The 13201-nt window shown below is 36.8% G+C and overlaps 1 protein-coding gene across 1 annotated transcript in view; it reads left to right on the top strand.

Moving 5' to 3' along the window:
- The first annotated feature begins 552 nt into the window (after nucleotides 1-552).
- HCFC2 (host cell factor C2) overlaps nucleotides 553-13201 on the top strand; it is a 17949-nt gene continuing 5300 nt past the window's right edge. Inside the window, exons 1-12 of the mRNA XM_009288384.1 lie at nucleotides 553-695; nucleotides 1067-1227; nucleotides 2278-2486; nucleotides 2986-3070; nucleotides 4156-4259; nucleotides 4836-5024; nucleotides 6243-6428; nucleotides 6857-6960; nucleotides 7976-8138; nucleotides 9171-9371; nucleotides 10606-10676; nucleotides 11946-12083. Coding sequence (XP_009286659.1) covers nucleotides 651-695; nucleotides 1067-1227; nucleotides 2278-2486; nucleotides 2986-3070; nucleotides 4156-4259; nucleotides 4836-5024; nucleotides 6243-6428; nucleotides 6857-6960; nucleotides 7976-8138; nucleotides 9171-9371; nucleotides 10606-10676; nucleotides 11946-12083 — 1656 coding nt within the window. The 5' untranslated portion in view covers nucleotides 553-650. The remainder of the gene's footprint in view (nucleotides 696-1066; nucleotides 1228-2277; nucleotides 2487-2985; nucleotides 3071-4155; nucleotides 4260-4835; nucleotides 5025-6242; nucleotides 6429-6856; nucleotides 6961-7975; nucleotides 8139-9170; nucleotides 9372-10605; nucleotides 10677-11945; nucleotides 12084-13201) is intronic.

A 13201-nucleotide genomic window follows, 5' to 3' on the forward strand; every position in this document is an offset into this window, starting at 1 on the left:
GCTGCTGCTGGATCAGGCAGTCTCAGTTGCTCTTTCTTGCCTCTCTGCCTCTCCTCTCCCATGTATCAGTGCAGTACTCTGTAGATATTAACATTGGTCCCAGAACAGTGTAATTAGTTTTTCAATAGGGCTATTAAGTCCAGGCACACTGCCATGCTGCTGTAGCTCTAATAATCCTGTTTCTAGGGCTAGCTCCCTCTGAGTTAGTGTAGTTATCTCTTTTGTGTGGAACTGCACTTATGTTCCTCATTAGCCTCTTTTTTTGGCAAGTCTATTAAATTGCTGGGTGATCCTTGGTAACTGACTTAGTTACAGTGACCTCATGTGCCCATTCATATATTGAGTAACATTGGTTTGATAGAGGTGTTTGCTTTTCTTTTTATTAAAAAAAAGTTTTAATTCAGTTAAAACTTCATGTTAAACAAACAGCCTGTTCACAGTTATCTACAGGTAAAAGGTAATTCTTTAGACAGCAGAGGTGTTTAAAAATACACTTTCCTTCTCTGTGTTTGAAATCTCTCTCTTTTGTTTTTTTTTTAACTATAGCTACAAATCAGTGGTTCCTTCCTGCTGTAAGGGGAGATATTCCTCCAGGCTGTGCAGCACATGGATTTGTTTGTGATGGTACCAGAATACTAGTTTTTGGAGGAATGGTTGAATATGGAAGATACAGTAATGATTTATATGAATTACAGGTAGGAAATGTATGAAGGTGATTCAGTTTTGAGGACTACTTTATCTATTTATGAAAAAACACATATTACCAATTGCAGAGGAAAGTTAGGTGAGCTTTGCTGTGTTCCAGGAAGAATAAACTCTTTAAATAGATTCTGAAGATGGAGAAAATCTAAATAACTTTGAAAAAGAGACTTCCATATAGTCTAAATAAAGTATAAAATATTGAATGTTTTATGAAGGTTAGCTCTTATGTGTCTCTCTTAATGTATATCCGAAGACAAGCCCAGCATTCCCTTAAAAATAATTCAGAAAATATACGAGTCAATTCTATTGACTATGAATGACTATAAATGCAAATATTTCTGAATATATATTTCTTGTCTTTAAGGCAAGTCGATGGCTCTGGAAAAAAGTAAAACCTCAAGCTCCTTCCACTGGATCACCACCTTGTCCTCGACTTGGCCACAGCTTTTCTTTATATGGTAACAAGTGCTATTTATTTGGTGGCCTGGCAAATGAAAGTGAGGATTCAAATAATAACGTTCCCAGGTATGCTGATTTGGTTTGAATTCAATGTCTTCAAAGTTGTCATATCTAACAATTTATTTTTAAAGAGGAACATTCTAGGGAGGCTCTCCTACATACCAAGTACTCGCATTCGGATTATTTGTGCAGCGGAGGGGTTACATGCTAAGAAGCTTAAATATTTCTTCTGCTAATCCCACAATATGTAACACTGACTGACAGCTCTAACACTTGGAGGGAAACCTGAGTAGACTTCGGTATTTTTCCTATTATTTTGGGTGATGTTTTTAAGAATGGCTTATTTGTTAGAATTACTTAAATCAGCAGTCTCATGAGTCATCAGGGAATTCACAATGGAAGTTTCCTCTATAATGCTGTGGAAAACAATTATGAATTCATGTGGAATTTTTTTTGAAGTAACAGCTGAAGTTGCCTTTATTATCGGCAAACAGTGCTATAATGCTGAAGTTTTATATCCACATTCACCTGCAGTTCAGAGCGCTTGTATCTACTGAGCTATAAACTGGCAATTTTAAGCTCAGTAAACAAGAGGTATCTGGTGTGAATGCCAAGATTCAAAGACCGTTAGCTAAAAATAACTTGCTTATAGATTCAGCAACAAATAACTAATGGTTGGCCAGCCCGAAGACATCAGAAAAGAAACAGCTTCTTTTCACCTTTGTTGCCTTAGAGTTGCAGAAATTCATCTCTAATGTCCCACATCGTCGTGTATTTCTCACAACTTTGCAGTTCATTCCAAGTTTGTCCATATGTAGTAATTTCTGCTAAGAATGTTGTTTACCAATTTTCTATGTTTCTTTCATGTAATACAGTGTATCAAGTATGATATGAAAGCATGTTTCCTTAGAGGCAACAAGTTATAATAGTTCATTTTTTGTTTTAAATCCATTTAGTTTTGGTACTGTCCACAATGCCATAAAATGTTTTGGGATTTTAAAATTCTACATTCTTCCAAGACAGAAGTCTGTAATACTTGGGAGTGGTCAGGGATTAAAGCTCACTTGTAATCTTGCTTATAAGTGAATTTTTCATACTTTGTCAATAATACCCTAGATATTTAAATGATTTCTATGAACTGGAGCTGCAACACGGTTCTGGAGTTGTCGGCTGGAGTATTCCTGTGACCAAAGGGATCTTGCCGTCTCCCCGAGAATCTCACACAGCCATCGTATATTGCAGAAAAGATTTGGGAAGTCCAAAGATGTATATTTTTGGAGGGATGTGTGGCTGTCGGCTTAATGATCTCTGGGAACTTGACATAGGTGAGTTGATTTGCCAGTAGAAGTCAGTGAAGGGGCCTCACTGGCTAAGAGGAAAAATTGTAGCATGTGATGATTAATGGCATGATGTGGTGCAGACATTATTGGGACTCACACCATAGTGTTAACCTTCTCTAATTTTTGGAATTAAATAGATACAACATTGTTTGCATATATTATCCTCACTGATTTTGGTTACACTGTGAGATAGTTTCCTTAGAGTGCTTTAAAGACTGTCACTATGATAACCAATTTGAATAGCCATAATGAAACCGTAATATATCTTTCTGATAAACTGATAAACAATTAGTTTGTCAGTATTTCCTGTGAATTTTAAAAGAAGCTTTAACTGCTTGTTATTGCGCCTTCTTTCTTAAAGGGGCCATGTTAAAAAGATGAAATTTTGTTTTGTTGAATGTTAGAGGTATGTTCCCTCCTAAAATCCAGGTAGTGAAGTACACAGTAATAAGTTGCTTGAGGGTTTTTATTCTTTTTCTTTTAGAAACCATGACCTGGTCAAGACCAGAAACTAAAGGGACAGTACCACTTCCTCGCAGTCTCCATACGGCCAATGTAATAGGAAACAAGTATGTCTGTTGTTAAAAGCTCAACTCTAGAAAGGTACACCTAGTAGGAGAATGATGATGCTTATCCACTACTGCTCAGTATAAACCATCAGCCCTGTAGAGTACTTTTCGGCTTCTATTATCCTACCTCAGTGGAAATTTAAAAGTACCATTGTTAATTTAAGGATATCAAACTGTCAGTGTTTCCATCCAGCAGGACAATCTGCCCAACCCACAAGCAGCTTTCCAGGCTTCTTAATGCACCTTTGTGCATTCTGGGGCGGTCTCAGCTGGACCTGAGCTGGCTCTGTCTGTGAGGAGCCAACTTGAGTGCCTCTGTGTCTGTGACACAGTGAACTAGCTACATAAAGAAACTGCCCAAAGAGTAGAACTAGTTTTAGGCAAAACCATTCCACATTTTCGTGGGCCAGTTTTTCTGTAGTCTGTTCCTCATTACTTTGCTTCTTGCCAATGTGATTTGTTTTGGCAGATAGCATTGATAAAATGGACTTTTAAACATGGATTTCAGTCCATTTTATATCAATTTGCAAGCTGGCGTGAGGAGAAAGAGGCAAGGGGGGAAAGAAGCGTGAAAGTTTTTTGTTATCTTATCATCCAAGAGCTTAGCATTTTATTATTTACATAAAATGTTATTAGTTTGTAGCCTGCGTTATGTTTTTAAATTTTGATATCTGACTTAGATACTGGTCTTCTAATTTTAGAATGGTTTATTGAGAGGCCTGCAGCAAAGGGTTGTAGAAATTCCGTGTAAATGTGTGATTTTTGGAGAGTATTAGCAGTCTGGTGGTTTGTAAAAAAGATACAGTATTAACTTCTGTTTCTGGGAAGTTGTTTGAGGAGTTTGGGGTGGGTTTTGTTTGGTTGATTTCTTAATCAGTTAACTTACTACTAAATTTCAGAAGGTAGATGTCTGCAACAATACTTTCTAAAGAGACTAGACACAAATAAAATCTGCTATAAACTAGAACTGTAAAGCACTGGAAATTTTCCGTTTTGTCCTAGTTTGAGAGAGCACATGCAGCAGATCTGGATGTTAATTGGCTTTTCTTTTCTTTTTCCCTCTTCCCTCTTTTCCTATATTTCAGAATGTATGTTTTTGGTGGATGGGTTCCACAGTCAGCAGGAGGTGAAATTTCTGCTCATGATGGTGAATGGAAATGTACCGGTTCATTTTCTTATCTTAATTTGGGTCAGTGTTTCTGCCTTTCTGGGTGTGGGCATTTTGAATTAATACTTTCCTAACAGAGTAGAATAAATATTTTGAAGACCTTGAGAAAAGTTTTAGGATACACAGTTGTAATCCTAGCTGGCTAAAGAAGATGCCAGTTTTTTACATCTTTCTTAAGAAGTGGGGTTTTATTATTATTATTATTATTCGAACATTCAGCAGGTTTGCTGATGCAAATCTTTGTTCATACAACTTTAATGCTAAGTAATATAGATACTCCTTCTTCATTTATAGTGGAACACAAGAGACAGATCCTGAAATGAGTTTTTTCTCAATGTGATAGTACTATCCCTGAATCTTGTATTTGCCTGACAGAGACAACCAGAGGTCAGAAAATTCATCCTGTATTAATTGATCGTGTCTTGCAAACTAATTGGAAGGCGACCTTCTCTTTGTAATATTGCAAATTTAAATGCAATTGTCTATAAAAACAAATGATTTATTTTAATTTTCTCTGAGCAGTTAAGTGTATTAACATCTGGTTTGCTTGTTTTGGAAGACATCTAGAAACTAAATTTTTCAAGTTTCATTTACTAGATACCACAGAATGGATAGGTCTGATCTCAGATTGCCAGGAGGACAAAAGTAACTTGTTACCAGGGCCAAGAGCAGGACACTGTGCTGTAGCGGTTGGCACTCGTCTGTATATCTGGAGTGGTAGAGATGGTTACAGAAAAGCTTGGAACAATCAAGTTTGCTGCAAAGATCTTTGGTACCTTGATACTGGTGAGTCAGAAATAAATAAGAGGCTTGTATTATGTTCCATATTTTATAACATATGGGAAGCTGGCATCATTGATGATCAGAACATCTAAAGCTGTAGCAAACTCACAAGATTATTTAAATTTTAAAGCTTATTTAAATAAACCAAACTTCACTGTTGATTGTTTGAAGGCTACAGCTATAACTTAAACTGAAAAAACTAGGAAGGCTTGTTTAAAGCCTCTGAAAGAACTTTGTGGCTAGATTCTGCATTGCATGCCATAGTCAGTAGATACAAGGTGCTAAAGGGTGTTTTTCCTAAATTCAAGGTTCCTGGCCTGTCTTCTTAGTGATCTGTTCTGCTGCTACTTACTCTTTTTTACCAAACCCCTTCTTCTCTTGGGATCATTGCTGCTGCTGCTTCCTCATCTCTTGGACTGCAAAAAGATACTGTTGAATCTGAGAAAGGACCAAATTGTTCCTGGGACTGAAGGGAATTCTGGAGCACTAATAGCTCATTAGTAGCTGAGATAGTATTGGGAGAGAGGGAACTAGAATAGTACTTTTGGGAGGGAGTTGTTGCCCACTCACGTGGAAGCGTGGGAATGGTTACTGGAGATTGTGAAACATTTTGGAGATCGTGTTTTCTCGCCCTGCCCCCGGCCCCTCAGGAAGGTCAGAAGATGAAAAAGAGTAGCAGGGGAGGGATGTGCTTCAGAGTGCAGCCTAGTCAGGCATCAAGGTGAGTGTGGGGAGCAGGTCATTGGCATTGAATCATGCCTAGGGTTCAGCTTCCACAGAAGAAGTTTGAGGGAAAGCTCACTTTAGCTAAAGAGAGCAAGCAGAAAGGAAGCACAATCTTCTGTGAATCCTTTCCAGGAATCTGTAAAGCTTTAGGAGCCAAAGAGCTGTGTGCAGCCTTTTAGGAAAGGAGGAGGATCTCTTATCTCTGTAATCCCTATAATGACATATATACAACCCAAAGACTTACTGGCAGCAGAAGAGCCATTAAAAACCAAAGAAAGCATCAAAACTTCAGCATTTTTGAACACTCTAGAATGACACTTTATAATTCTCTGACTTGACTTGCCACCTTTGACAACTTTCTGGTTGAATCTGGTATATATTGTACATAAGTGAAAAAGGAGCTATTGATTTTGCTTGCATTATGTAGATATTTCTTAAACTGATAAAGGAGGGAAATTTCAAACATGCCATCTGTGTTTTATTGGTTTCTTGTAGAGAAACCTCCAGCACCATCACAGGTACAGCTGATTAGAGCTACAACCAACTCTTTTCAAGTGAAATGGGATGAAGTACCTACAGTTGAAGGATATCTTCTTCAGTTACATGCTGACTCACCAGTGCCATCAGTGGCTGGAATACCTGGTACTGGGGTTCCTGAGACATCAGTGCTGAGTTCACAAGGTAGTAGTCAGATCACATTACGCTAATGTTTGTGCAAAGGTAGAGTAGAGGATTGCATAAGTAATTAATACGAGTTGGGTTTGTTTGGTTTTTTAAACAATTTGGAGAGAGAGACCTTATTTCTTTGGTTATTCCCAAAATGTCTGCATCATAATTATGGAGAACTCAGCTTTAACTTGTCTCTGTCAGTTTTGGCCAGCTATTTGAATATGAAGATACTTGTATAGTGCTGGGCACGATTTGAGAAAGGAAACAGTGAGGAAGGGATTTTATCTGACTGTTTGGCCATGCAGTTTCATTTCAGTCTTACAACCAAGTCTTCCTTCAGGCAACTTCGGGTTTCCCTCTTGCTTACTGGAATAGATTCCAACCAACATAATATTAAGTTTTATGTAACTGATTGGAATTTGCTTTTGTTTACCTGAAAGGTGGCTCTTCTCTACATCAAAGTCCACAATCATTGCCTAGTGTCCCTTATCCAGAAATGAAGGTGGATCATCCCAGCCAAACAAATAATGTCATTCCTAATAACGTAAGTGTAAACTGAAAAATGCCTAAGTGGCAAAGTAGTGTGGGAAGCGAGAGAACTGCCAAAACACTTTCTCAGTTTTAAAAGTCTCTGCATATGTTTTAGGCCTTAGAAAAAACCCAAAATCAAACAAAAAAGAAAGACACCTGCTGAAGTAGTTGTGTCTGTTTTCTTACATGCTTCTTACTTTTATGATTGACAGACAGTCTTTAAAGTCCTCTTCCTGATAATGCAGAAAGGAAACTGCAACTGTATTGACTTCCAGAATGTGAACTGGGAGCCTGATACCAGTAGAAATGCTGTTCATCCTCAAAATGTTGGTGAAATTAACGTGGGAGGCAAAAAGAATAACGCATATTCCTTCTTTGTTAGTGTTTTTATGCTAGTCTGCTTAGTTGTAGGTTCCTACTACAGTGTAAACCCAATTATTGTCTATTCTGGTTGTGCAGTTGTACATGTTCCACTGTTTTGCCAATTTAAAAGAAAGATGGAGGAAAAACTCTGGCTAAAGGATCACATTTTTAGAAATGTAGACCTTTTCTTAATTGTGTAAGGCCTCAGGTCTGTATGGGATCCATAATGTATTCTTGTAGAAAACACACATAGAAGTACTATGAATTTTGCTAGCAGTAGAAATATCTTAGGTATGTGCCAGGAAAGCAAAGGTTGAAAGCCTCTGTAATTGTGACTTTTCCCGTCCCCTCAAGTCCCCCCAATAGACTAAATGTATGCGTCAATGAACTTCCGTGTATAACATAAGAATGTGAGCTCACTCTCAGATAAAATTTAGCATGTGTCAGGGACACTTCCAAGTCAACTTAGAGTTTGAGTCTTTGTTTCGTAATGGCTAAGATAAGGTGAATTGTGAGGTTGGTTTCTTGTTTTAATTTGAAGTGCTAGGGGGATTTGTTGGAGGATTTTTGTTTGTTGTTTTCGAGCAAGCATTTTCATGCCATGTTTGCAACTGAAATTTCTGAACTTTGCAGTTAAACATTAACAAATGTGTTGTTTTGGTTAGGTCCAAGTTTCTCTTTCATCCAACTCATTATTAAAAGTAGAAGGAAAAGAAAAGGTTGCATCACCTGAAAACAAGATTACACAGGAGACTATGAAAAACCATGCAGATGCTACAGGATTCAAAGAATCAAATGCCCTTTCTCTTTTGCCTGTTTGTACTTCAAGTAAGATGACTCTAGAATAAAAATTAATTAAAAAGTGAGAGTTAAAATTCATCTCATAAACATAAAATAAGATTATTTTTGTCTTGCAATTTAAAATTATTTTAGAGGCCTTTGTGGTTTAAAAGCAACCAACTTGTGCTAGTTATTATTGTACATAGTTTTAGAAGATACAAGGAAAAATGAAATCTTAAGTTGTTTGAAGTGTTGCAAGGGACATGAAATTCTCAATATATTCATTGTTATGATGACAAATGTGTCTCTTTAAACATAAAAACCCCTTTTTTTAACATCAAAGAACAGACTGACAGGACCAGATTCATTTTACCACATTAAGGTGACAGTAACTCCAGGCTCTCTTTGATACTACTTATGTCTGTTAATAGTGAAAAGCTATTAGCCGATGTAAAATTTTAGGCGACGTAGAGAGGAGCGTGTTTCTCCTTGACTGTAGAGGAAATAGAAGATGACTAGGCACTGATTTAGGCATTTCACTGAAGTGCCTTAAGTTCAGTCTGGTGAATCAGATGATCTTATCACCTGATCTGTTTATATTTGACTTTCATGTAATTTATAGGTTGTTGGATTTTCATTTTCTTCACAGTGTAATTTAAGTATTGTGTGGAAATTTTGGATCTTTGTGCTATGTGAGAAACAGACTTCCACAGTGGTTAATCTTAAGTTGATTGTTACAAATCTGTGATACTGATTTGTGTAGATCTTTCTCTTTATATTAGGATTTTTTTTTCCAAATTAATCCTTTTGTAACCAAATAGATATAGAATAGCAAGCTTAAAACAGATGAAATTGCCATTTCAGTGTAACTGTTTACGTATATCTATTTATGACTATGCAGACAGGCTCTTGTTAAGTTATATACCTAAAGAAAGCATTAGCAATTAATATGATCAGATCTAGTCTAACTTAAATCTGAGCTAAACTCTGGTTTTATATGAAACTGAAGCCATTAGATCAAATTGAGATTGGTTATTTGTTACCAATATTGAATTCTGGTTAATATTTTCTTTTTTTAAGGTCCTCAGACTTCAGCAAATGTAGGTGAATTACATGACTTGGACAAACGAACTGTAAATCCTGATGCTTCTGTATCCAGTACTGTCTCCAGCACACAAACTATGGTAACCCAGCAGGCTGTTAAAACTGAATCATCAAGTACAAATGGGGCAGTTGTTAAAGATGAAACTTCACTAACAACATTCAATTCAAAATCTGAAGGTTTGAAATGTGTTTCACATACTGTATTTTGAGCCATATATATCTAAGGCCATCAGAGTTCCTCTAGTGTGGTGGGATTCCCATCTTGACTAGTACATGGGATTGAGATAGGGCTTTGGGCGTTGAGGACCTTGGGCAGCCTGGATGATCTCTGCTATGATTTAAACATCTTTTAAAAATCAAGATATTCCTTTTATACATTTGTAAACCACTTTGTTTCCTGTAAGTGAAAAGTCCTTTAAATCTTCATTTATGCAGAAGCCCATTTTCTAAATAGCAGTGGCAGCCAGTTTTGGTGCCCACAGCACATTTGCTTTCATTCAGTGATTGTTTATTTAGTCAGCAAAAGACTACAAATAGTAACCTTAGATGGTTTTGATTTTAAACAATTGACCTCTGTACCAAATATGGCCAGTTCATGTGGCTAGCTCACTGCTAGTCAAATGTGGTGACCTCTTCACAGTCTGCTTGAAATAGCTGAAGTAAGCAGCAACGCAGAAACCGAACATATATTGGTAGTTTTCCAAGTTTTGTTTTTCGTGAATATCAACAGGCTGTGCTTGCTATTGTTTTGAGTGTTAACTAGAGAACTGTATTCTCTTGTTGATGCTGTGAGTAGTGTAACTTTTAGTAAACAGTATTGTATTTTAAAAGCAAAACCCAGAAACACAAGTATAGAATACTAATATTCCCTTGCGTTGCTCATGTGCTTAGTGCTTATGTGCTTTAATTTATCTTTTTAAGATTCCACTTTAAATTTAATAAATGTTCTTTTCCCATTTGTTAGGATTGTTTAAAGATTAACTGCTCATGTTCAGAATTCAGACTGTGTTAATGTCAGAAACAATGCATTCAAATTAAGATTTCGTGCTTAGACGATTCATATAATGTCAGCAGTATGTGCCTCGATCTGGTATTTAGATTATTTGTTCACAAACATTTCGTATCGATTTCATAATTCTGTCACTTTCTAGGATTTTCTGAGTCCTGCCTTCTGTCTGTATTATCTGTAGCAGCCTGTAATGCCGGGCTCTTACAATTGTTTTGTGAATATGGCGCAAGCCAAAATTAGTTGTTCATGTTATAAATAGAACTGCATGCAAAAGAAGTCTGAGACATACTTTTGCAACAAATACTTGTAAATGGCTATTGAGGTCAACTTTCATACTCTGTGGACTTTGTGTTGAGTTTTTCATATCACTTAAGCTTTTTAAATATAACTTTTTGTTTCTAGCTGCTGAAACTGCTTATATCATGCCTTCGACAAGGGTCAGTACTGGACAGACAAATGATTCACACTCCTCTGTAAGTCTGAAAAAGTACAATCAAATTGCTGTATTTATTGTTCTGTTGATCAGTTGTGAGGGCTCTTCTGTTTTCCTTTAGTTCTATCTCTGAAAGAAAAGCAATGTATATTTAGGGTTTTAAGTGAATAATACAGGGGTAAACATTTCTGTTGTAAAACTAATTGCATTGTGTGGGTTTGATTTGAGTCTAAGTAGCAGTTGTGTAGTTGGGAGGAGATCCAAGTATGTGTTTCAGCTGTTGAATCATTTTTATTGACTGGCACAGTGGAATGGTCTCTCTGCTGCATGATGTGCAAATGTAAAATGTTTTTCTGTATGCACAACTAAATTTAAAATGAAGTATGTATTAGATCAGACTAGTGTTAGCTGCTGATCTATAGGTTTGAAACGCAACTAAACTGACATCTTGATGTTTTTCCCTAGAGGAGATGGGGACTGGCTATGCAAGCTGTAAATACTGCCTGAAAAAGTAAATGCTTCCTATTTCACCTGCTTACAACTTAATACACAAAACCAAGGTGCCACTGTTGCCACCAAAAGAGAGGAGCTAAGGATGGGAAGAAGCAGCTGCTACTAAAGGGTTGGGGTGCTTTTGCCAATAGCATCTGCCACTCCTGCCCCTTTTCCATGCTAACAGGATCGTGGCCTGTCTGTGCTGGGCACACTGACCATGCAAGCACCCTCCCTGGTGCCTGGAGACAAGCAAGAAAGACAGTTTTGTCTTTCTGGGTCAGTCAGGGACAGTTCCCATGCCCTCCACCACCATCGCTCCATGCCACAGCAGAGGCCCTGTTCTCAGCTGCAAGCGAGTTCAGCAGCAGCTTGAAAGAGAGTATGTTTGGGGCTGAGGTATAGCTGAATCCCAGGTAGAGCTACTGATGTTGGACCATGTCGTGGAACTTCTCAACCTCGGAGTGAAATTAACTCACAACTACATGCTGCTACAGACACATAGTTCTACAGCTTTAAACTTCTTCCCCTCCCTGTTTAAACATTAAACATTCTGTTTAAACTAGAATGTCGGAGGTGACATCCCAACTGTTTGTGGTTTTTTTTTTTTTTAAATAATGGACTGTGTCTAAATCAATGTGTAAGAACCAGTTGGTTTTGAACAGTACTTTAATAATATATGCTTATTCCTTTGAAGTATAAGAGAGTAACACTTGTATGAAAGGGGGTTGTCTGTTACATAAACTAGAGTCTTAACATTTTTTTTACATTACATTGAAGTATGGGTAGTCTACATAACGTGTTCTTCAAATGCTAGAAAACTCCACAAAGACAAATGGCACCGGTGAAAACAAGAGACCGGCAGTGGTATGATGTTGGAATTTTTAAGAACAACAGTGCTGTGGTGAGCCAGTTCTACTTGCTGCCAGAGGAAACACTGAGCATCTCTAACAAGGTAGCTGCTAATTCTTCTCTGACATACTTGCACATATGTATTTTGGAATCTGTTGCTCATATGGTTGACAACAAAATGTGCGATTTTCTGACACTGCAGCAGGATCTGGTGCTCATAGGAGTTTTGTATTTTGTGACTGTGTTGTTCCTCCTGTATTTTGCTCACCTTTTTTTTTACTATTTCCTAAACCAAATTAATTTTCTTCTGTTGTTTTTATAAGATAATTTGGAATGTCTTATTGTGCTATTGCTAATTCTTTCCGTATTTCTATTTCTAGCCTTAGGAAAGAATTTTAAACTTAGTGAACTTTCAAACCAGTAAAAATTCTTAAAAAAACCTAACTTTTTAATATGTTATTTCAGCACAGCATTGAAATGTTTTGATCAAAGTTTCTTCTCTGTTTCCAGAATCTTTGCTTACAAATTGTTAAAGATATTAATAAGACATAGGCTATAGGCTGTTTAAAAAGACTAGATATGGAACTGTAGTGGGTTTTGTATTAGATTTCTCTAACTTAATGTTGTTGCACATGTAAGTTTATATATGAAAATCCTGTATGTGTGAAACTTGCAAAGATGTTGCAGTTTTGATGGTGAAACTTAATGATTTCATTAAGTAATTTATGATTGTAAATTAATGATGTCCTAGCAAACTAAGAACAAAAATGATGGGTATATGTTTTCTTGAGACAGAAACCAAAAAACAGAACACTTTCAAAGAAAGCACTTCACTGTAAATATTGCACATCTTAGTTTTAAAGAGCATAGTACATTTTACAGTGTTTACATTGATTGTGATTTCTTATACATTATTCAGAAGGAACGTAGTTCCATTGGAAGTTTCAGGGATGCATCAATGAATATTTTAAACATGGGAGTACAGCAGCACATACTTTTTCAGAAACCTGTTTGTTACTAACTTACAGTGCCTTTCTTTGAAAACATTTTGATTACTTACGCATCAAATTGCAACTCCTAACTATAGGAATAACTGTTTTTGAAAGAAAAATATTTTTTAGGACAGAAGAGTATGCTAATTAAATCATAAGCTATGCAGCTGGAAATGCTACTTTTGCTTTTACTTTCCCAAGTAAAAATGACCAAGAGGTGCAGTTCAAT

Source organism: Aptenodytes forsteri, unplaced genomic scaffold, assembly GCF_000699145.1.
Source record: "Aptenodytes forsteri isolate BGI_AS27 unplaced genomic scaffold, ASM69914v1 Scaffold56, whole genome shotgun sequence".
Lineage (NCBI taxonomy): Eukaryota > Metazoa > Chordata > Aves > Sphenisciformes > Spheniscidae > Aptenodytes > Aptenodytes forsteri.